Source organism: Perca flavescens, chromosome 9 (assembly GCF_004354835.1).
Source record: "Perca flavescens isolate YP-PL-M2 chromosome 9, PFLA_1.0, whole genome shotgun sequence".
In the NCBI taxonomy this organism is placed as follows: domain Eukaryota; kingdom Metazoa; phylum Chordata; class Actinopteri; order Perciformes; family Percidae; genus Perca; species Perca flavescens.
In genome coordinates this window covers 33,348,303-33,374,179 of record NC_041339.1, presented here as the reverse complement: position 1 = coordinate 33,374,179, position 25,877 = coordinate 33,348,303, and the positions used below count along the sequence as shown (strand labels likewise).

The following is a 25,877-nucleotide window of genomic DNA, read 5'->3' as shown; positions in this document are numbered from 1 at the left end:
TCAGATAATATTGCTAATTACATGTTACATGTACGTATATTTCTCTGTCATCAGTATTTACTGTTTGAATGTGTCCACATTTATCTTTTTTCTTCTTCTTCTTCTTATTATTATTATGTTTCTCTTATATCACGCAGTCTCAGCATCTATACCAGGATCTCCCAATGGGTCATAATTTAAGGGGTCATGAGATGAGTAGTTTGAAAGATGTAATTCAAAAGAATTTCTATTTTCAGACTTTTCCCCAGACTTTACCTCTCCAGGCTTGTAAAAGTCATTCAAGTGAAACAATCTGAGAAGGGAAAATCACTCTTTGATCGACCTGCTCACAACTCAGACATATTGTCACACAACCTGTGACAAACGTGTCCTTTTATTGACGGGGGACAAGCAAAAATAAGTTTGGGACTCATAGATTTAGACGTCTAAAGAACAATCCTATATACTCTGTCAAGTTTTAACCCAGATGTCTCAGTGTCTTTAAAAAAAACGAAGAAAAAAACCCCATCCCCAACCAGCCCCTCCCGGGTGTAACAGGAAACACTGGGAAGTCTTTGCTGGTTTCAGAGGCCTTAACTCTCTGGTGATCCATGTTGGGCGAGCCTGGACATGTCTGCGGATGCTCACCATGTTCCTGGGGTTTGACATGAGGAAGTGCTGAGCCACATGAGCCGGCAGCAGGTTAAACAGGATCCTCTTGTTGTCCAGCTTCACCTTCTCCATGTCGCATCTGTCCTCCTCCGCCTGGCGCCATCAGCAATTCGCACAACACACAAGTGGAGAAGGAGAGATGAGTCCTTACAGAGTCATAGGGATGTAGATCCAAAGTGAAACGGATGCTCTATTGTCTAAAAATACAATGACGCTTCATTGCAGCTCAAAGCTCAGAGGTAGATGTAATTGCTTATCCTTATCACTAGAGGGAGATAATGACAAATAAGACAAACGATGGATGCAAACACACAAACATACAATTCAAACGCACACTGTATGCATTTAGGCGTATATTAAGCCATTGCTGCCTAAAATTAAATCCGAAAGTTTTTGTAATAAAAATCTGTCATGTGAGACTATTTCAACCTATTTCCATCAGAAATCAACTTGTTTCAAGAAATGAGTGTCTGTATCTTCTTTCTTTTTTTTTATTTTGTGAATTATATTGGCGTAGGTTATATTTTTTTATTTTAACAAATAGCTTACTATAGCGCTAGGGGAATATACATATCATAAAACAAAATAAACAAATAAATAAAAATCGAGCGACACAATTTCACATCGTCTTAAAGATTTAAGATTCTGACCGAGTGAGAAGCATCTGTGAGTAGAGGTAGGGGGGTTCTAGGGTTCGGGTCTACTACCCGAACCCTAGAACCCGAGACCCATCCTGGGACCCGTACTCTTTCGGTTCCACGGTTTATATGGGTCCGGGTTGGGTAACGTTCTATTGCTGCGGGTCCCAATGTCTGTTGAACTGTATACTGTATAATACCTCTGTGTGTGTGTGTGTGTGTGTGTGTGTGTGTGTGTGTGTGTGTGTGTGTGTGTGTGTGTGTGTGTGTGCGTGCGTGTGTGCGTGTGCATGCTCGGGAAGCTAAGGGTCAGAGAGCAGTAGACCGAGCCGAGGTCAGGCCACAAGCGATAGGCTACAGAATATTTCGTTCTGTATTGACAGGTGCAAAATTAGAATCGATTTTGTTTTTTTTATTACATTTATATCTGCATTTATATCAAAACCTCGAGACTTTCAAACATCAACATGTCATTTATTAATATGTATTCGTGTCTAAATGACATAAACAACTTCTCCTATTCTATTTTGCATGGAAACGCTTCCAACACGCTTGCATGTCGCGTGAAAAATAGGCGTCGGTCCTATTTCTAGCATGCATACGTTTTCGTTGCGGCTCGAGCCGCGCCTGAGACGTGTGTCAAGCAGGCAGTGTGTAAGCTCTAACCTGTTACCATGGGAGCCGCATGCCACGAGCTCATGCGACACAGCCAGTGTGTAACCGGCGTTAGTTTAAAAGAGCAAACAGTCAAAGTTATCTTTATTATGCTAGATGCAACAAAACTGCAAAGCTTATTCTAAACGAGCCGCGTTTGTCACGAACCGTCACCGTCACAGCAAGTGGACTTTTAAGATGAAATAACGATTGGATTAGCTAACCATGCTGTTTCAAACAGCAAAAACTTTTTTTTTTTTGCCATTTTGCCAACTTTCCTGGCAAGGAACTACTCCTACTATCATTACTTCAGGTAAGACACAAAGTTTTGTCCGGTCGGTTCGAGTCTGAAATTTCTCAGTTCTGCACGGGTCCGCGTCCCAGCTTTCAAATTTTTGGACCTCTATCTGTCAGCTGGGCTACATGTTATAGTACACTTAGTCTATTAGATTGATAATCTGCAGACCAACTTTACACTCTCCTACACAAGGTCCAAATAAATGCTGATATAACACTACAAGGTTTCAACTGTCTATAACACTGATTGATTCATTGAAAGTGCTTACTTTGAATATGTACAGATCACAAATCGGTCTATATGCAAACATTTAGCCAAATAATAATAATAATAATTTATAATGGAGCTCAACCGATAATGATTTGAAGACTGATAGGCCTACCAATATTGAAAAATTTGAAAAAAATTGATATTGACTGACAAAACAGTTAATCTGCATTGGAAACAGAATATTGAAATATTCTTACTGCATTGACATAAAAAAAACATTAAAATAATTTAGCACACATGTTTGTATATATGTTTTTCACTACATACACAACTTACAATTTTCCCTAAACACAACCGTAGCAATTTGGGGTTCAGTGTCTTGCTCAAGGACACTTTGTGCTGTAATCAGGACTCAGGAGGAGCTGAGGATCAAACCAACAACCTTACAATTACAACAAGGCACATAACATAAAACAGAAAGGAGACCGAGGATCAAATGTAGTAGAGGTAGTACCCACAGTCGTGAATCTGTACATCCATAGGTGTACGCTTACACAAAATACATACAGCAGTTGTTTATCTCAACACTGTATAGTACAGATGGCACACTACAGGCATTAGGAGTATGTTATCTATTTGGACAAAAAACTAAAAAACGCTCAGTCCAGCCAGTTATCACTCCAACCATCCACCAGATTTGAACAATTCTGATTCCAATTCTTCCTTTCGATTCCGGTACTTATCGATTTTCCAATTTTTTCGAGGGGTGGAGTTGAAACGGGTCGCATGCTTATTTCACAGAAAAGAGGAACATTTTATTTGGATATAATGGTGGTATACAGTTTTACCGGGCTCTTTTCCAGAGTGCCGCTTACTGTGCTCCATGGCTGCAACACAACAAGTGCCTGGAAGTATGGTGGGCTGTTACGGAAACTAAAACTTAAATTTGGAACCGCTGAACGGATTCTAAACCAAATGTTTCCAAACGATTCCAATTTAAAAAAAAAAACTATTCCATTGGAATTCCAATTTTTGAAACAATTCCAAGTTGGAACTGGTTATCGATGCCCAATCCTAGCTACAAGCACAAACGGACGTACCTGAGTAGCCCAGAGATAGTCGAGCCGCATCTTCAGGTCCAGCTGTCTTGAATGCAGAGCCAGAGCTCCAGAAAACAGCAAGGCAGCCAACACAGGATCATACCCCCCTGTGTGGAGAAACCCTCCTCTAAAAAACAAACACATACACAGAGAAACCACAGCTATTAGCTTCTTTAATAGGCAAATAAAAAAAAAAAACAGAAAAGAAATATAAATTCAAAATGCATACACATTAAAAAAATTGGAGCCCAAACACACGTTGTTTCCATATCCAACTACACATCACATGCAGCTCAGGCTTACCCCACAGCTTGGCGATAGCCGCTGGTCTCCATGACGACAGTGTAGGTGACAGAGAGGAGGAGGAGCAGGAGGATCTTGGGGAGCGAGGAGACCCGGAGGTAGGGGACAAGAGTGAGGGTGCCGGCCACGCAGGACAGCAAAGCGTACGCCATGTTGGAACAAGCTCTGTCCGCCGCGGTGCTGTTGTACGCGTCTGCGGGGCCGTCGTCCGCTGAGAGACTGGAGTTTGTCCCAACTCTCGCCCAAGGAACACATCCCACCTGGAGCAAGGGACGAAAAGGACAGAGGTTACATAAGGAAACAAATATTTCTTTGGGTTTTTGATAGTTTCTGTCACAAAAGAAGATGTTTTAAGATGTCTTCTTTCAGGCTGTGCTGCATGTGGTTCGTCTGTACATTTTGTAGACTTGTTTCATTCAAAAAATCATACACACAGTGATTAGATTAACCTGAAAATTATCAAAGGCTATAGAGCTGTACTCGATCAAAGAAATTCTTAGTCGACTAACACTTTTGTCGAATCCATTAGTTGCTTTAATTGAAGGTTGTGGGCTTTAGAGCTACAAAGATTAATCAATTAATAGATAAGTTGTCAACTATTAAATTGATCGCCTACTATTTTGATAATCGATTAATCAGTTTGAGTCATTTCATGGAAAAAAGTAAAAAAAAAAACGTATTCCAGCTTTTTAAATGTGAATATTTTGTAGTTTCTGCACTCCTCTGTGACTGTAAACTGAATATATTTTGAGTTGTGGTAAAAACAAGACTTTTCTCCCCATTTTCTGACATTTTATAGACCAACAGCTAATCGTTTAATAAAAAAAATAATCAACGGATTAATCGACAAATCGATATCGATAAAAATAAACATTATTTGCAGCCCTAGTGGGTTTTGAGTGGTGGTTAAGACTAGAAAAGCGCATCAATATAAAGGCAAACCATTTACCTTCTGTAAAACTTGAGTTTCTCGACAAAGAATCATGGAGAGCAGTATTTGAACTTGTGTGTTTACCAGACATAGCTCATAAGTTTCTTGGAAATTAATCATTCAGCATATAAAAGCATAAAAAATGACATGAAATCTAACCACTAAAGGTTGATCTATAGTAGCACATAGGCTCTACCAGAGCCTACGTAAGTAGCTTACGTTGAGAAGAGAGAGAAGGCTGCACCTGTGCTTCACTGTATTTTTACACTACATATTTCAGTAGTCACACACTCGCACACACACACAGACACACACATACACACACACACACACACACACACACACACACACACACACACACACACACACACACACACACATCAGAGCCTGACCGAGTTCTGGGGCCCATGCTGACACCAACCAATTTGCGTTTTAAAATATTTTAATGGGTGTTTTACACTTGAACAATAAATGTCTCATTCTTCTGAGACTCCGCGGTGCACCATCTGCTCAGCTGTGACTCAGCCAACCCATGTACTGCAGAGACTTGAAATGACGATGAAATGATGACACTGTTTCTAACTCATATCCTTTGTTCTCCATTGTTTTATTATTACTATTTTCATACATACAAATTCTTTGTAAGATGTTTACATGCACACTGATATCCCGGTTTTAGTGTTATTCTGGTTTGGATCATATTGAGGATATAATGTTTACATGAAACATAGAGAAACCTGGTTATTCATACATGATTCTAATAGGTTTCTGATCTAAAATCTAAAATAAATGCTTTATAATACACTATAAATAGTCAACAAATTCTCACTCCCAACTTGTCAAATACGGCAGCTAGGTCAGGACGTGTAGGGCAACAACATGAATTTGTAACGTATGCGGTGCGTTAGCGGAGCGTATTTGCCGTGGAATGTATGTTTTAACTGGCTACACCAGCTGCCCACACACGGCGTAGGGTTGTGTGAGTCACAGGCGAGACAGAGAGCTTTTGCTTTGGGATTGTTGTTGTTTCTTAAGTTTTTTTGGAACTATATTCTTTATTAGTTTCAACCTTTTTAATTATTTTTTTTCATTGAAAAGGATTTTTAATTGATTTTGTTTGATATCGGGCTCAACAAATAATCTCAAACTTGAACTCATATGATAAAACTACACACTTACCACACAGGCCTGAGTAACAGAGTAGGTGAGCAGAACGAGGAAGACACACAGCACGGTTCGGATCTGGATGGAGAGGCAGCCTGGTTGGCACTAAAACCAAAGAAGAAGAAAAGGGGAGGTTGGAAAATAGAACGAGTGAGCAAATGAAGCACCTGTTTATCTACTTCAATAGCATTTTGGACACATCATTAGCCCGGAGTGGAGATGAAATGAGTGCATTTTGTGGTGTGGCTCATTACGTGCAGGCCTATTAGAGGAGACGCTTAAAGGATATGATGACAGCTCAATGTAGCATGATACCACAGTGTCATATAGAGGGTAGCGCGGCCACTCCAATCTGACTGGCAATTATCAAGTGTCAAGTCAAGTGGGTTTTATTGTCATTTCAACCATATACACTGTATATAGTGAAACGAAACAACGTTTCACCATGGATCAGTGGTGGAAGAAGTATACAGGCCTTTTACTTAAGTAGAAGTAGCAACACACAGTGTGGAAGTACTTGTGAATGTCCAACATTCAAAATGTTACTTGTATTTAAGAACCCTATCTTGCAATTTTGAGTTTAAATTAAGAAAGTGTTTAGCTTTACTGAACTTAAAAAATATTTAAGGTGTATTTGTACGATGAAAACAAAGTGCCTAGTAAAATGTATTTGATCAGGAAAGTTTTTTACTTACAAACTTAAGTTAGCGTCACATAAATCAACCTAGTAAGAGCTACTTAATTTAGAACGTTTGTTTAACTTACAAATTTGTAAAAGCAAAATTTTCAATTTTCAATGTAAAATATGATGTAATATATTTATATTGACTTATCAGGTTTTATAGTGTGTACTTATTAACATATAAAAAGTAAAAGTACTCATTGTGCACAACGTATATTATACAACCCAGATTATAATTATTGATGCATGTACAGCACTTAATGTTGCAGCTGGTAAAGGTGGAGCTGATATTATTTTATTGCTACTTTACAGACTGCTGGGTAGGTTATCTATAATAACAGTCATCATTGATAATGAATCGATAATGAAAATCAATGTTAGTTGCAGCCCTAGTGTTGGAGCAACAATATTACAGTTTTTTTCGATTGCTAAACGACAGTGGGCACAACTGGAGTCACATGTACAAAACTCAAGCCACAGTCTGCGCTACCAACAGTCACCTGAGCTAAACAGTTCACATCACCTGCAAAACTCATTCAAAGCAACACAACTCTTAACACACATCTCAAAACAGGCTCAGTGCAGCCAAACACTATGAACAGTCCTCACTGAGATAACACACACACTGCCACTCAGAACACACTGAGGGTAAAAACACACTAGCATCAAACTCCAATACAGAAATTACAAACTTTCTCATCTTTACAGTATGAACAATTCGAGTGACTTGACACTACTCAATAGTTTATTTAAGGAAAATATATAGATTGCATATTATACCAATTTTTACATAAGGTAAACAAGAAGGAATGAAAATCATTTGAAAATCATTTCTTCAATATAGTATTTTGTCTCTAGTAATTTATGGAATTACTGGGGAAAAAAAGTAAAGGTACATAACAGTACCAAAGAATAGTGTGACTAATCCTGCCTCTCTCCAGCATCATGTGGCAAGTTTTCTTCATCACATTGGATGTCTGCATCATCTCTAAATAAAAATGAATGTGGTGTTTCTATTGCTTTCACCTCCATTACTTTCTGAAAAACAGTAAGAACGCAGTTTTACTATTGTAAAGATATAGTGTTTTTCACTTTTTTTTTATAGCCGTGTATATAACCTCAGACATCTTACCTGGACATGTTGGTATCTTTGCTACGGTACAGTGTATAACTGTTTCATTCTTATTTGGTGTTTGTATACAGAAAAAGGCTTTCTGAGCTTTCTCTGTATAAATACCGTAAACACATTCACTAACTAGTCTAAAATAAGACACCCGATTAGGCTTTCAGCTAAAATTGCAATCAGCAGTGTTTGATAGGCACCAGACTGAAATCTATTCTGTTTTGAATGTGTGGTTAACAGTTTTGACAGCAGTGTGTTAGCATTTGAACAAAGTGCTGTAAATCCACAGTGTTGTGCACGTTGTGGTTAAAGTCATGGGATAAGTGTGTAGAGTTTTGAAAACTGTGTTCAAGCAATGAAAAACAAACTAGAGTTTGGTCCACATGAGCTGCTGCTGTGCAGACTGGAGTTTTAAACATGTGACTCCAGTTGTGCCGACTGTTGGTAAGCAATTGAAAAAAACTGTAATTTATGTGTGAAAAAACTACATTTTTGGCAACAATTCATCATCCATTGCTGATGGCATCTTTGTTTGTTTTCTTTCCAGTATCACAGCTCTAACATTCCGAGCCCATGTGAAAAAAGTGGCATCCTTGCAAACCAGTAGTCAGGTTTCGGACCAGCATCCAGGAGGAGGATGAGGTCTTGGAGTCTTACCTGAACGCTGGTGAGATGCAGGTACATGACACAGGCGGCGTGGAAACACACACACAGCACCAGCAGCAACAGCACCAGCATCCCCCTGAGAGAGGAGAGGAGAGACCAGAGTGAGAATGGGCTGTCCCACTTTTCCACTGACTGCAGTGAAAACACCTTCCTTTTTTTAATTGTCTCACTTCACTTGAGCAAGATCGATCCAATTACACTACACAAATGGATAAATGTGTGTGTGTGTGTGTGTGTGTGTGTGTGTGTGTGTGCACGTACTGTGGGATCATTAGCAAATAGATAAGGCCAAACAGAGCGGCGAGGATCAGAGAGAGAACCACCGCGCTGATGAAATGGTCGTCAGACACCTGGTGGTACTGAAAAAAGGACAAAACAAAACAGAAAGAAAATGTCAACGTAAGAAGCATTCATCCATCCATCCTTTCAGATGTTTAAACTGTATGTGTCAACGTAGGAGCAGGTCAAATGTCCTTTTCCATTGGTAATCCTTACCCCGCTTTCACACCAATTGCACAAGTGTGAAATTGTTTTAAGACCATTATTTTCTATGTAGAATGTGGTGTTGTGGGATCATCCCTATGTTTCCAGGGTCCTATTTTCCCAGGGCATGTGTGTTTTTTTTATATAAACAGACATTGTATGGGATCTTTGCTGTTCAAATTGCATGGTAGAAATCCGTTTAGCCTCTGTGGAGATATCAATGCCAAAAGTCAAGAAAACTGTCTTGCCTGCACGATGAGGGCATATTAAGGAGTCTGACTAACATCAGTAGGCTATAAGCTGTGGGTGATTTCAAGATATTGACCCAGGGAAACATACAGGGAACATTTGACCTAGGGAAAAACATTGCAGAGAACATAAGACTGTTTGAAAGGTGTCCTTAATGTGTCATATTAAGAGGATATTGAGCTGGGAAACATGCAGTAGGACCCTTGGAACACAGATATGTGCCCCTTAATTTTGTGCATCTTTGATTTTGCAAAAACAAAACGTAACTCCACTCTTGGAGGGCCTGGTAAAAAGTCTCAAGCATGGCTGGATGTGGATACCATTCATATTGTTGAATGTACGTCCTTTTGTAGTCCGTTACATCCTTATTGCATCGCTAAAGATGTAATGTAACTCACCTCATTTTATGTTCAACCAAGCACAAACTATGCAAGCTTGTTTGGTCTGAAAGAAAGATTGTGTGTTTCCAGGCTCGTTGGGAAACAGAATCCCTCGAGACTGTTCTGGCTTTGGGTGTCCTTACAGTTTGACATGCCCAGAACACCTCCAACAATTGACCTGACACGGCACCATACCCTGTAGAGGCTCACTCTTCCATATCTGGGCCACCTTACCCCTCAGGGTGAGCTTACCACGAGGGAAGTTAATTTCACCTGCTTGCATCCATGATCTTATACTTCTGGTTGGTACCCAAAGCTTCTGAAATACAGGTGATATCTGGAGTGTAGATGAAGCTTCACCTTTAGACTCAGCCTCAAGTATGACCCACCTGGGAGAGCTAATTCCAGCTGCTGTTCTCACGCTCCATCTTACCCTTGTGAACAAGACGTGGAGAAACTTAACTTCACTTGGGGCAGCTACTCACCCATGAGAAGCAGCTAACCAAAAAGAAAGAAGGATGTGAACTCTCAGGGCTAGATTTACTAACACTAGCGCAGTTTGCGCTGCGTCTGTTTATGCGAGTTTGGTAATAGCGCACGCTATGCTTCCACATTTTGCGTAGTATTTATCAACCCTGACACCCATCAGGCAATCAGCGTCTTTCTCCGCCCACTATACCGTAAATTGCGCTGTAGCGAAGCGGTACTTGTGCTACGATATGGCTGAGTGCAGACTGCGATATTCCCACTGCTGATGCTATGACTGTTTGAAATGATCCTGATGCCAATATTTGTAATGTAGCGAGGAGTTTAACAACTGCTGGAATGGAATGTGAACGCTGAGTGGGAGATTCAATGTCATCTTTGATTTCTTCCAGTAACGCTAATATTGCATGGCTGCTTGATCTGTAACGCTAAATGACGTTGTGTTCACTGACAAAGTGTGATTCTTGTGTTAAAAATATTTTCAGCCTCGCCCATGTCTTCGTCTTGCTCAAATTACTGTTGCCATTTCAAAGGTCTACGAGGAAACTCGATTGCGGCTGGTTTAGACCTGCTTTTAAGAGGCGGAGAATTTCCCCCGCAGAATAGAGACGCGCTCTTACTGACAGTCTTTGTAAATACCACGGAATATATAATTAGGCGCACTTTGCGCTTATCCTCCCACCTTTTTGGGTGGAACTCCCACTTTCCCCACGACCCTCCCACGAACGCATATTGAAAGCGCAACTTGTCTCTTCTCGCTCATGTGGCAGACAATCTGCGGTTTTACCCAAGTGCGCCCTGTTTGTAAATAGCCCGCATCGGTTACGTCCGTCTTTGCGAGCAAATAGCGCCTGGAAACAGGCGCAAACGGCTTGATAAATCTAGCCCTCAGACTGTCATCGTCCCAGATTAAAGCTGTAGGGCTTAGTTTCTGTCGCCCCCATGAGGAATTCTAAACACTGTCGCGCATCCACGTGACGCAAGCCGTCGGTGATCGCGCACCACCCCCACCCCTCTTCCACGCAGTAGAGGTAATTCTCTTGTAGAATATACATCCTCTTCGTCTCCAAAGCTGAACGCTGCTGTTATCCATTCTCAGCGGTGACGCAAAATGCATCAGGTGTGCGAATGTCGCCGGACTACACCATTTTGCAAACATAGCCATACTAAGAAATACAGAGGGAGTTTTGTTGAGCTGATAAGCTTAACTAGTTGTGCACTATAGCTTTAAGGTCACAAACTGGGGAACTCAAGCCATTAACGTCTTTGTTAAAGATAATTTTTTGGGAGCTTTTTTCCCTTTAGTCGATAGTGACAGTGGATGGACAGGAAAGGGGGAGAGAGAGAGAGAGAAGGGGGATGAAACGCAGCAAAGGGCCGCAGGTCGGATTCAACCTTGGCCACTGCAAAAGACTCCGCCTACATGGGACGCACACTCTATTGGTGAGCTAGAGGTCGCCCACATGAATGGCTGTGTTAAATATCATGGCAAATCATCTATCATTGGTTGTCAAGATTTTTACAGCCAGTCGTGGCAAAGGATCAACTAACCGACTTAACGACTGACCTTCTGGGGACCTGCAGAGAAAATGGGAAATTATACAGTCAGCAGGACCAAGAATGTGCTGTACTGGGGCCTACGTGACACTAGGTTGATTTCTTTATGTTGTATAAGTTCAGATCTCACCACATAGCAGAGAGTTATTCTTTATTTCTGCATGAGATAAAAGCTTTTTTTTGGCGAATGACATGGAATTAATCTAGATTATTCAGCTGGATATGAAACAATCAATTTTTGGTCCACAAAAAGAGAGCTCTAGAGATCTGATGTGCGGTAAGATGTGTACTTCTGGGACCACGATGTGTCCTGACCCCTACCAGCATCCTTTGAAAGAAATCTTCCTACTGTAGTTGCGTGGGAGTAAATAAACACTCATTTGAGTCTCAATTTGTTTCTGCTGGTGGCATTTTCCTAAAGGATTTTTTAATTTTTATTATGATTCTTCTGCTACCAGTTTGAATGTTTAGATTACACACATACACACACACACACACACACACACATCCCTGTTCTGTGTCTCCTTTATGTCTCTACCCACGCACACACAGGAGAAAGATATCACGTGTGCCACTCAGACGTTCCCAAATCATTATCTGCACCCCCTCCTGAGAGGGTGGGTGGATTCCACACACACACACACGCACACTCGCACGCATGCACACGCGCACACACACACACACACACACACACACACACACACACACATCATAGACAACAGGCGTGGGACAGAGGGAGAAACGGGGAGAAAGATTTACAGACTGTGTAGGGTATGTATGTGAGAGAAGGGGGAGGGGGGCTGCAGTCACGAAGCATGTTACCTTCTGGGGGTAAGAATATATATGTTACATTTTGTAAATATAAATCCAAGTTGCTGGCTTCTCTGCAGATGTTCAGTGTGTGTGTGTGTGTGTGTGTGTCTGTCCTCACCTGGCGCTCCCTGTCTCTGCTCGTGTAGAACAGGGTGACGTAGTTGAGGTCTGTTGTGTCGGACTCGGTCTGCCGTGCTTCGATGAGCCGCCCGATGTAGCGGTTGACTCGCGTTCCTGGTGAGTGCTGCACGGTGGCGGTGGTGGAAAAGGACGTTCGACTCCTCAGCTTCTCCGACGCAGTCCGCAGGGCTCTCCGCTGTCAGACACCGAGAAGACAACACAATCGGTCTCTGCAGAGGCCTGTTTCATGTGTTAAAGTTGACTGGTGTGGAGGGGCATACCAATGCACTTAGTGATTTTATCATAACTTTACAAACAGCAAGATGGAAACAAGATGAAAAGTCTGCACCCATGCTGGCCTGGCCCTGTGAGGATGCAATGCTCATTATACACACACAAAAAAAATAGTTTGATGAAATACAGACAGAAAACGTTGCACCTGATTACCACTAGTTGGGTAGGAAACGCGCTGTTACATATAAATTCACTGAGAAAAGCTATAGTATGCTTTTTATTTATTCATGCTGGCACAAGGTGGCGATTACTGTATGCATTTTAATCTGAGCTCATTTCACATAATTTCTCTCTCAGTGAGTTTTCATCAAAAGTTGCTCATTATATCTTTTCCACTGGTTTACTTTTTAACACGTAGTTGTAATGCAGGCATACTGTAGGACTTACAGTATGATGCTGCAAAATCCCAAAAATCCAGCTGTGTGTGTGTGTGTGTGTGTGTGTGTTTGTGTGTGTACGTCCATTTATCACAAATGGACGTACAAACCCATTAAAAGGATTTCTCTTGCTATGTAACCCATATATATATATATATATATATATATATATATATATTCTATACAGTAGTGGTACACACATGCATGCAACTATGAACAAAGTAATGATGTTCTGTGAGATACAGAGTCTGCCTGTTGAATACCTTGTCGTCATCGTCACAGCTCATGACGTTGGAGAAGGGGATCTCGGCCTTGAACATCTTCCTACAGTGCATCAGCTGCACCAGCAGGTAGCACACCGTCTTGAACTTCATCCTCTTGGCTGGTTTGATGTCTGACAGAATAAGACCGGGAAAGATCTGGAAAAGAGGACGAAGATGATGAGATGAACAGGCAAGAAAGAAAGATCTTGAGGCTACTGAGATGTACAGAACACCCTAAGGTTTGATTTTGATAACATAATATATTACCTCCTTACATACTTACAAACCGTTGTTATTTTGTTGGGGTTATTTTATTGTACAGTGACAGTGGATAGACAGGAAAGGGGGAGAGATACGGGGGAGGACACGCAGCAAAGGGTAGCAGGTCAGATTCAAACCCACGCCGCTGCAGGACTCTCTTACTGGGTGAGCTAGAGATAGCCGCCCCACAAACCGTTGTTTTTCAGGAAATGAAAAATGCTATTTCATTTAATTTGAAAACATTTTATTGAGCAATTTACGTCAGACGAAATTGCCTCGTTGTTGTTTAAATACATGTTAAAGAGGTAAAGGGTGGCATTGATTTATGTAAAATAAATTAAGCTGACGAAATATTGAGATAAGAGGTTTCTGCCCGACAGTGACGATACACAACATCAGTGCACGAGTCTGATTTTGATTATTGATTTTGAAAAAGGCCTGAGGGCCGAAACGTCATCTAATGAAAGAGAGAAATGCATATTGAGCCAGAGTGTGCAACACTTTTCTTACTTTCAAGAATGTTATTTGGCATCATGTATTGTTAGGCTTTGTAAGCATATGTAGGCCTATATTTAACATGGTAACATGCTAGGTTAGCATTAACTTGAAACTACAGCTGAAGGTGATTCAGTAATGCATTCAGTAATTAGTTTTAGAGGTGCTTTAAAAACTAAGGAGTTTAACGAGTGTTGAAATCTTGCTCCTTTTATGGTGCTAAATGATGCATAAAACAGTGAAAGTTAGTTTCAAATGTCATGTCTCCACGCTGTATTGATTTTCACCAAATTCAACTTTAAAAGTCATCATTTCCAACCATTTTACTCCGCAATCTTCCAGTTTGTTATTCTGGAAACCAAAATGCAGTTTCCTAATAAACCTGAGAAAAAAACTTGCATTACATCCAGTCAAGGATGGGAGGGAAAGGATGAAGAGAGCTACATAGTTAATGTGTTTTTGGAAAATTTTCTCATTCATGGAAATAAAGTAGGCTTGAGTTGGATTTTTCCAGTAAACTGTGAAAGTGCAACGTTAGAAAACCTGGATGCGTGCGTGTGTGTGTGTGTGTGTGTGTGTGTGTGTGTGTGTGTGTTTGTGTGTGTGCGAGCTGCAGATTTAAAATGCTAGTAGTAGATAGACACACAAACTCTCACTGGGCTCTGGTGCACATCTACAGTAAGTGAGATAGTGATACTAGCCATGTGTGTGCCAGCACGGCCTGCCTCCATCTCTGCATCAGAGAATCAACCATTAAGACATTGATAGATGTGTCACCTCTGGAGTAAGAGAGAGGAAATGCAAAAAAAGAAAGAAAGAAATGACTGTGGCATACTTTGCGTCTGTGTGATGGCACGATGAAAAATGTCTCTATGTGATGTTTCTGAAGGAAGGCGTGTCTCTCGTGGCCGAAGCCCGGCTCCACCTCGTAGTCTCCATTCAAACACTCCAGGGTGGTCCTGGTGATGTGCACCTTGCTGTGAGCACCAACAGAGCAGAGGGCGCAAGGCAGTTAGTGATAAAAAAAAAATAGTCTGACATGAAGGTCTCAAATCATTATCCCCTCGTTATTTTCATCGGGCCTAATAGCCTCTCAGCTTGCTCAAAATTCTTCACAGCAAAGAAATTTTCATCCTAACGACTCATTTAATCTGGTAACAAGTCCTAAAATCGTATTACTTGAAACAAGCCCAAACTGAGCCAATGAGGTGACCTCATTCCACAGCTTTTTAAATGCAAATCAGCTTGTTACTGTACATGAGTTTTCCCTGAATGAAGTATTAATTTAATATGATTGGTCTGCCTTGTATTTTTAGCTGCTGTCCTTTTTAAAAAAAAAAATCATGAAACTGCATCAAAGACAAATAATTAAATCCCAATAACTTTTTAAGACCGACTATGAGATAAGAAAGGGATTTTATCTTTTGACTATTAACAAACTGCATTAAAAGACCAAAAGCAGCAATTAATTAATCCTACTAACAAGTACTGCCTGTGTAGGCAAAGCCTCATCTAGCGTACTAAAGGGATAGTTCGGAGCTTTTATAAGTGGTGTTGTATGAGGTACTAATCCATGGTCAGTGTTACCTACAGTTTCACCTTCCTACACCGAATACCTTCAGTAGATGTCAGTCGGCACTCTGCTTGGAGAAGCAGGAAGGAGTACTGACACGGAAGGCGGCAGCTAAAAGCATTTTAAACACCTAAAAATAGGACCGTCTTAAAAAAATAAATAGCAGTTTAAGTGTAGGCTATATTTAGAATATTTTCACCGCTTTACCTTGAAAATCAAACAGACAGGGAACTGAAGCCGTTCTTTCCATCTCTGCTCTCTTCAAAGCCACCAGACTCCTTTGATAAAACCAGTAAATTGACCTTGCAGAACACGGGAGTTGCTTCCCTACCGCTGCTTCGATTGGTCAGTTTATGTTGTTGTGTGACTTTGGTGAATCCCAAATCACACAATAACACAAATTCAGTTTTGATTGAGGCAGCTTTTGTGCTTCTGTAGTTTTTGAAAAACATTTCTGGCTGAAGCTAAGCAGACGATACCTGTCAGGTGGCTAAATTCATTTTTGGCTTTTGTCTTTTCCGTTTTTTTTTGTTATATACTGTATGCCTTTTTGTTTGTTTTTATGAGTATATAATAACGTGATAAAATTATGTCAGGCTGATCCTTTATGGGGAACATTTGACATTGTGTTCCTGAAAGAACACATTTCCCCATTTGCTAGTACTGTGACTGGATGCACACATCATAGGGCTGCATATTATTGTTTGTGTGTGTGTGTGTGTGTGTGTGTGTGTGTGTGTGTGTGTGTGTGTGTGTGTGTGTCCAGTTCCAGTGAGTGTAAGAGTCAGCACTGACCCAGGCAGCCCTCCGGCCTCCATCATGTTTGCCAGTGTGACATCGTTTGACCAGACATCATACTGCCACTTCCTAAGGCCCAGAACGCCACACAGCACCCGTCCTGTGTGCAGACCAACACGCATGTTCAAATCCACTTCTGTCGCCTCCACCACCGACCTGCAGGGGGTTGAGGGGGGTAGAAGATTAATCTCTAAAACTGTTGAAACAAAACCAAGAAAATGTAACCTCCACCAAGGAGGTTGGGATTCCTTCTAGTATCCTTGTTTTTGGTGGACATTTAGGAAATGGATCAAGCAGTATTCGTTTAAAGACCTCATATTATGCTCCATTTCAGGTTGTTTTTAGAGGTTGTGTGAGAATAGGTTTACATGGTTTAATTAAAAAAACAAAAACATATTTTTGTTGTACTGCACATTGCTGCAGCTCCTCTTTTCACCCTGTGTGTTGAGCGCTGCGTTTTAGCATCACACTTCTATCCCTATTCTTTGTTGGGAGTCGCACATGCGCAGTACCTAGGTAAGGACTACTAACCAGTCAGAAGCAGAGTAGAGCGGCCGTACATGTTGGAACCCGAGTCTGGTCCTGAAACACAGGCAGAACAACCTGACAAGTTTCGCAACCTAGACCGGAGCAAGACGTTTCAGAGTGGTAAGTTATTTAAATGTTAACAAATTAGTTTTTCAAACGTAACGTCTCCTGGACATGGCGATACAACTATCTGAACTCCTCAGGCCTCTGCTCTAACTAGCTTGGTTTGAGTGCGTGCCAGACTAGCAGCTATAACCTGTGTTACAAAGGCTACGTTCACACCGCAAGTCTTAATGCCTAATTCAGATTTTTTTGCTCAGATCCGATTTTTTATTTGGCTGTTCACATGACCTTTTAAAATGTGGCCTATATCAGATTCCAGTTTGCGGTTTTGGAATGACCCACATGCACAAAAGAACACTAACAATGACATCAGACGCAGCACGCTGTTGCACTAAAGTTAGGGAGGTTATGGAGGAAGTAAGCTTTTTCACTTTTATTTCAAAATGGTTGTGTAATGGCAGCTGTAATGTTAATGAGCAGGTGCCGAGGAGGTGAAGAATGAAGAGAAAGAGAGCCAAATTTGCTATTTTGGCCTTTTTTGGGGTTATGGCTGCAAATTCACTACAGAGGTCTGTGTGACCGGACGACCGATTTACACGTCAGGACCGCTACGGACCTCCACCAGAGGTTCCTCTGGCTTCGCCCTCGCACACGCTCACACGCTCCACCTTCCCGACGGTGTGGGCGAGACGGGCCGGTGGTGTGCCCGACCCCGAGTGACCGGGATCCCACCTCAACTTTCACTTTGTAAACTTATTATAGCACAAAATAAAGATATTTAACACAATAAAGGAAAGGGAAAAAGCCAAAAAGCATAATATGAGCACGTTTAGGGTGCTGATGTGTGCATCCAAAAATGTGAGGCTCCGGGTATGGCAACGTCGGCCTCTTGGTTGACTGGTCCACCACTTTGGTCCAGACTGAAATATCTCAAGAACTATTAGATGGATTTCCATGAGCGTTTGTACAGACATTCATGGTTCAGAGTCCCCCAGAGAGATGAATCTGTCTGACGTTTGTGATCCCCTGATTTTTCATTTCGCAACATTGTCAGATTAAAATGTCTATTTATCCAATACTTTATTTTGTTTTTACAGTGTCAACTGTACGTGTGCTTATTAGCAAATTGTTAGCATGCTAAAACACTAAACTAAGGGCTCCTGCACACTGCCTGCGTGGCGTGAGCGTGCCGTTTCTGTTGCGTTTCAGTTGTTTGGCAGCTGCGTAGCGCTTTCTATGTCTTTGCACACCAGAAATATGTATCCCTTTGATAAAATGAAATTATAGCGTGTTCTTCAACTTTATTTTGTCAATATTTTTGTGGTTGTATATTTGTTTGCACATATTTCGATATATATATTTTTATATTTCAATTCCCTTTCCTTTCCATTTATATCTGCATTTATGTCAAAACCTAGAGACTTTTAAACATCAACAGGGCATTTATTAAAGGGCATATGTGTCAAAATGACATATAAACATCTTTTCGTATTCTATTTTGCGTGGAAACGCTTCCAACACGCTTGCGAGCCACGCCTGAGACGTGCATCGTGAGCTTTAAAGTCTTCATTTAACATTAACATCTTTTATCTTTCATAAGTCTATGAACATAGCCGTCAAACATTTTTCATTCAATGATATGATTTTTTTTATAACAATAGTAACAACAATAATAGGCCTAATAACAAAAACAATAATAATCATCATAACAATAATAGGGCCTTACCATTAATATTCTGGGCAATTAGCCTAAATCTTATTTGATGGGGGGGCGGTATGGGGCCTGGATAATGAACCACTGCTGTAGACTTTTATTATTGTTGCTTTTTTCTTAGAAACTACCTAACTTACTTGAGTTTAGAAATGCCGATACTGTTCCAATCCAATAACTTGTCTATCAGTACGCTAAAACTTTGTTTTAATGCTTAGCTGGAGATATGCACTCGCTAAGTAGTTTCTGTTTTTCTTTTCTTCCTCTTTGAACTATGTGAGAGTAAAGCTCTCCTTTATAATCAAAACAAAAATTATTTTAGTCCAGGTTGCAGATCTGGCCTGCTGACTTTTATTAGGAAGAAACATTGCAATTTTGTTCAGATCCAATGTAAAGAACTCTATAATGCACCCTCAAAGTGATAACCACCCTTTGAGTGTGTGTACATTGCGTTCCTGTGCGTTCATGTGCAGGTACTTGTGCAGACCGCCTTCACTTGTAGCATGACTTTTCCTCTCTCCAGTAAATCACTACACAAAGCTCCTCGTCACCAGTGAAAGGTCAGCCACTTCAGACGATGTTTGTGTGTATGTTTACACGGTGGCGGAAAAGAAAAAACGGTCTGCCCATCAGGCTGAAGGAGGGATGTCTCACACACACACACACACACACACACACACACACACACACACACACACACACACACACACACACACACACACAGAGGGATGAGTGTGTATGGCTGTGCCTGTCTTCTGAGATAAAGAACTCCTGCAGCAGCATCCATCCACTCAGACAGAGCAGAACATGACAGGCGAAAAGTGTGTGTGTGTGTGTGTGTGTGTGTGTGTGTGTGCGTGCGTGCGTGTGCGTGTGTGTGCATATATGCTGGTCGGTCGGGGTTATGTATGTGTCTTTGTGATTGCAAAATTGTCGCAAATTGAATTTGTCTCAGTTTGCATAATCTATCTGTTTTCAATATTAAGACTTCCATGGGTGTTTCCAACATTGCTTTGTTGTGTCCAAACATAACAGTACCTCTTGCTGTGGAACGCCTCCTATGCTCACTTCTACTCCTATGATCCAAATCTCTCTTATAAGTATAGTTGATTCACGGCTAATACACTCAAAGACAGCATGCAATAAAAAACTATATTTATAATAATAAGAGCAAATTAATTTAAAATTTAATTGTATGCTGTGTGTGTGTGTGTGTGTGTGTGTGTGTGTGTGTGTGTGTGTGTGTGTGTGTGTGTGTGTCACTTACGCGATCGTGTCAATCATGTCCAGTCCCATCTCCACACAGCAGTGGGCGTGGTCCGCCTTGGGTTGGGTCAGTCCTGACACACAGTAGTAACAGTCCCCAAGGATCTTGATCCGCCTGCAGTGATTCTCCTACAGATGGACACAAAGAGACAGATTATCTGAAACAACCTTCTGTAGTCCACTTTGTTAGTAATACTAGATAAATGTGTTTTCATTGGTTACGATGACAATAAGTGAAAAAGAGTGGCAGCCACTAGCGACGTGGTTCTCGGGATGCAAATGCATGCGTCTGTCGGTCAATCCACCACTTTTTGGTCGTGATTGAAATATCTCAAAAACTATTGGATGGATTGCCCTGAAATGGTAAAACATTATACCTGCTTGACATAAGCATGTTACCATTATGACATTTGCATTTAGCTAAAAGCATCGCTGTGCCTGAGCACAACCTCAAAAAGAGCCATTAGCGTGTAGACTTTGAGTCTTGTTTTCAACAGTGGACATAATAGTCCATCATAGATAGTAGGATCCAATTCTCTGGATCTGGATCACAGATTTCACAGGCTTCTAATGCTTCACCACACATGACTAATTATGAGAGGATCGTTGCTATTTTTAAACCTATTCTTCTGCTGATGAAAAGCTAAACTTGATGACTCCAAATACTGACTCTTGGGAAAGAAGCTAAAGTTTGAAGTCATGATGTAGACCATTTATACATCTAAGACACTTAAAATCAAGAAAGACTGTACTTTTACTCCTGGTAAATGAGATCTGACTGTACAGAAACTGCATGGGTGCTTCAGCTGCATCTCTGTTCATGTAAATTCAGATGTATGTATGTGCTTGTGCAACCATGTGTGTGTTTGCAGTTGAGGCAAACTCTAATTGCTCCGACATGCTCTTGAAGTAGAATCCCGCCCACACATTCCCAGACAGATCAACTATTTGTCACAGTGCACATTGTGCCCAAACTCCGCAACGATGACACAAACACGATGACGCAAAGACCAAAACACACCTTTACAACACGTGAACATGCACACACAAACACACCTGCAGAAAGGCACAGACAGCAGCGTGGTTACTTGCAGACATACTGTACAGGTACTTTGGTTTAGTTGCACACACACGGTTTGCGTTTGGCGCTGTATCACTCAGTCATCAGGAAATTGTAATGGTAGACCCTACAAAGCTAAGTCTGCAGGCAGCCTCTGAGTGACAAACACACACATACGCACACACACACACACACACATGCGCACACACATAAATACTGAGGATTCATGACAACTGCAGGGAGAGAAGGCGGAGATGAGAAGACAGGAGACGGGGTGCTCACGGGAGCAGAAAGATTCTGGCGTGGGAGGATATAAGAATTCAGAACGTGGATGATTATCCCGGCGCTAAGAAGAGAAATAGCGCGTGTGTGTATGTGTGTGAGAGAGAGAAATTATCAGCTGACCGCAAGCCATGTTCTGTTCTGGTTACGTTTAGGTCGAGCCTCCGAGGAATAAATGTGTTGTGTAGCATACAGCAGTCAGGCAGGCTCAGTAGTTGTGACAGAGCCGGTTTGAAAGTCAATTGCTCCCTCTCTAACACGACAGGCTATAAATCTCAATTAGGATGCAGCTGACACACACACACACACACACACACACATATCCTCATCCCAAGATTTCCATATAATGGCTTTCTGAGTGCTGATAGCAAGCCACATATCACCTTGTATCTTCGTCTTTCTCCCCCCCTTCTGTCTCTCTCACCCCGCGTAGAAGCATGACTGATTGCTGAGATGCGGAATGAACTCAAGAGGGATAATCCTGCTGATCGTGTGACTTGTGTGTGTGTGTGTGTGTGTGTGTGTGTGTGTGTGTGTGTGTGTGTGTGTGTGAGAGAGAGAGTAAACTGTCTGAAGAGATGTCTTGGCCTGGTAGAAGAAGAGATCAGGCGAGTGGCGTGCTGAGTGTTAATGTGGTGTGATCGACATCATGGGCAAGATGGACTTCATCTATTTGATGATCACAACAGAACAAAATAACTCAAATAATTATAGAATATAGCTATTAATTAAAAGGGGTCTCCGTCTGTCCTACTACTGTAGAAAATTCAAACATGCCAAGCATCAGCGATGTCGGAATGAGCGCTTTTTCCTTGGAAATAGCCTGGTCCCAAAGAGTTAGCAAATTACACGCATACTCTAGCATTGCTCGGGGACGCAACTACGTCATGGCAGGTGTTTTGCTGTGGACCTTGAGTTATGAAGATGTTGTCTACTAGCTACTATATTTTGCAGCTGCACCATGTCAGTTATTCACTGTGTGTGTGTGTGTGTGTGTGTGTGTGTTCTCTTATGCAGTATTGATATGATAGTGGTCTTGCGGCAGATAACCTATCACTCACCTTTCCCAGAGAACAATGCTACACAGGTGTACTGACACACAGTGTGTACGGTGTGTGTGCTACCATGCACACACTCTCTTTCTTTGTCTTTATCAAGTGCAGTAGTCCTAATAGACACACACACGCACACAGAAACATTCCACCTCCTCAGTCTTTATCTCCCCTCTGTCTAAAAATCGGTTCCTCTCTTCCAGTTCCCTTTCCTTCTTGACCTTTGTCTCTTCCTCCTCCTCCTCCTCCTCCTTCGTGTCAGTCAGCCTCTCCAGCTTAACTTTCATGATTGGATCAATATATGGTTTGGCATAATAAATAATACATTTCATTTTCTTGGAGTCTTTTTGTGTTGCAGAGAAATAACGGGCTGACCAACTGTTTAGAGCCACTTGCAGCCAGCTTGCCTCCTTTACTGTGATGGCTCAGTGGCATGATTTCATAACAGTATTTATTAGTTGAATTTGCCTACTCTTCTTTGTAAGTTGCACCGTCTTGTGCACTAAACTCATTCGAGATTCGACCGATCATATACATCATGAATCTCAGTATCAGCTGATACGTTTCAAGGTATTTATCGTCACAACAATTACAGAGAAGCGATCATTGGCAATGACAATCTTAGAGCTCAGGCTCCCTCCAACAGTGCTTATTAAATGTGTATAAAAAGAAAACATGGAATTAAAAATGAGATATGAGAAAACAGACAAAGTAAGAAACAACAAATTGCCATAATCCCAAAGACTTGTTTTAGGTCATATAGAAACATTGGATCACTTTGTCCACCAAAGAACTTTTGTTTTATTACATATCCTGGTTATAATTCTTTAATACCCGCATTTAAAGCTGCTCTAATCAATATTTTACGGTATGCAACTTTACCGTTTTGGTTGAGTCTTAGCACTGTCAACATCCTTGTTTCTAGCAGCATAATAAGCTTCCTGCCTGGCACTATCTGGTGAACATAGAAGAGCATGTACAGCTAAAGAGCCAGATATATCCCTCAGGAGTTGGTAGAGACAGAGCTAAAAGGAGAATAAATATTGGACTTACATTCATCAGGTGGACCCAAACGTTATTCTTAATAAATCTTAATGTCACTGCGTCTGCTGGAAGTGTAAATAGACAATTTCATCATATAAACTTGATACCGTGGTAATATGTCAATGTTAAGTGTGTTTACAGCTTGTTTTGCTGCACACTCCAAAAAGTTCAATTAACGTCTTAAGGTTGCTTTCACACCTGGGTTGTTTGGTCCGTTTTAACCGAACCGTGGAGCGTTTCGTCGGATAGTCCGGTTGTTTGGGGTGGTGTGAAAGCTCATTCGAACTCTGGTTCGCTTAAACATCTGTTCGCTTCCACTGCATTTACTAGCTTGCAATTTCAACCTTGCACACAATTTATGGATTTATATAAGGGGATGATAACCATCAAATCCCAAACCTAATTTGACAACACATCATCCTATTTCTCTCATCAGGGCCGCCCTCTCCTTCGCTCGCTGTCTGTCAGCTGCTCACAATGTTCGCCTTCTTCTGAAATATTAGAAACACCAAAGCGAAACCAGAAAAACCCAAGACGTTATACATTTTAGTGTTGCTCCATTATTTCTGAGACCACAAGTTTTGGCGACTTTCACTCGGATATTCTGTCCAAGAGAATTTGGCCCGCCCATACCCGATGTTAGCCGAGTCAGACCGGCTCTGGGCGAGTGCAGATGTGAGTTGCGCATGCTCAGATTTAAACGGTTCACTGCATAATGTGTCTTACTGAAATTCCATAAAATAATAAGCTCAAAATTTAGCTAGCTCAAAATGCCATTCAAGTGACAGCCTTTGTTGTGTTTGATGGCTAACTTGTAGCCAGCCAGCAGCAGCAGCAGCAGTCATTTCAAAAGCGTTTTAGCTATGATTGTGTGATTGCGAACTTTAGCTCATAGACTGTGCGTTAACTCAAACAGCCGTTAGCATCATGGAAGCTACTTGTTGCAAAGTGAAGCATGCGCAACTCACATCCACGCTCGACTCACATCGGGCAGTGACAGAGACATCATGGCTTTCAAACGAGCAAAGTGGCAGTTGGTCAAGGCCATACCCCCACCCTCCACCTTGCCCCCCCCCCTCTCCTCCTCAATAGCTACAGACACAGAAATGACACATACTAAGGAAAGCTCATTGTGGGACTGGCTCTAGTGGCTGTAATTCTGCACCAAGGCGGAATTTCGGGAAAAAGACTTCAGATACAGTATTAGGGGACCACTAAGGTCTATATAAAAGAGACTTCAGATACAGTATTAGGGGACCACTAAGGCCTATATAAAAGAGACTTCAGATACAGTATTAGGGGACCACTAAGGTCTATATAAAAGAGACTTCAGATACAGTATTAGGGGACCACTAAGGTCTATATAAAAGAGACTTCAGATACAGTATTAGGGGACCACTAAGGTCTATATAAAAGAGTCTTCAGATACAGTATTAGGGGACCACTAAGGTCTATATAAAAGAGACTTCAGATACAGTATTAGGGGACCACTAAGGTCTATATAAAAGAGACTTCAGATACAGTATTAGGGGACCACTAAGGTCTATATAAAAGAGACTTCAGATACAGTATTAGGGGACCACTAAGGCCTATATAAAAGCATCCAAAAAGCAGCATGTCATAGGACCTTTAAGAATATTGCATTAGACTTTCATAAGATGACCAGCTGTATATGGTTAAAAAATAACTTACTGTAGCCAGCTCATCAAACTTCCCAAAGAGTTCGTTGAGCAGTTTGACCAGTTCCTGAGCAGTACACTGAGAAGCCAAGCTGGTGAAACCCACAATGTCTGCAAACAGGATGCTGTCATAGGAGAGAGAAAGAGAGAGAGAGAGAGAGAGAGAGAGAGAGAGAGAGAGAGAGAGAGAGAGAGAGATGAATTATAATCTGATGTGAAGAGCTCAGCATGTCCCGACAGCTGATTTCCTCATGTTCTCCAGGAAGGAAACACCATTTTTTTTTTTTTTTTTATTTCTACAGAAACAGACAGGGAATGTTTGCACTAAATACCCACAGATCACACTGCAGCAGAGAAATTGGCTAATGGCGATCAAAGATCGACCATAATCCAATCCCTGATAAGTGACAGCATCTTTTAGGCCACTAAATCGATAATGGAGCTAAAGTGCCTACTGCAGTGGGGATGAAGGAGGTGTTGAAAGCTACTTAGCCCCTTGCTCAGAGGCCAGATGGCAACAAAATGAGGCGTAATGGATCTTATTGACTCAGAAAAAAAGGCATCAGAGCTAGAGATGTGTGTACTGTATAGAGCTGGATATGATTTATTTTGGTAGTGATACC

At 41.4% G+C, this 25,877-nt stretch overlaps 1 protein-coding gene across 1 annotated transcript in view; it reads right to left on the bottom strand.

The window, feature by feature from the left end:
- The window catches only part of LOC114560976 (adenylate cyclase type 1), a 48,405-nt gene that overhangs the window by 9,138 nt on the left and 13,390 nt on the right, over positions 1–25,877 (bottom strand). Inside the window, exons 4-15 of the mRNA XM_028586608.1 lie at positions 25,268–25,379; positions 20,139–20,266; positions 16,567–16,725; positions 15,034–15,175; positions 13,443–13,598; positions 12,507–12,704; positions 8,682–8,779; positions 8,412–8,496; positions 5,965–6,054; positions 3,855–4,114; positions 3,552–3,678; positions 628–744 (exon numbers count right to left, since the gene is read on the bottom strand). Of these exons, the coding sequence (XP_028442409.1) occupies positions 628–744; positions 3,552–3,678; positions 3,855–4,114; positions 5,965–6,054; positions 8,412–8,496; positions 8,682–8,779; positions 12,507–12,704; positions 13,443–13,598; positions 15,034–15,175; positions 16,567–16,725; positions 20,139–20,266; positions 25,268–25,379 (1,672 nt within the window). The remainder of the gene's footprint in view (positions 1–627; positions 745–3,551; positions 3,679–3,854; positions 4,115–5,964; positions 6,055–8,411; positions 8,497–8,681; positions 8,780–12,506; positions 12,705–13,442; positions 13,599–15,033; positions 15,176–16,566; positions 16,726–20,138; positions 20,267–25,267; positions 25,380–25,877) is intronic.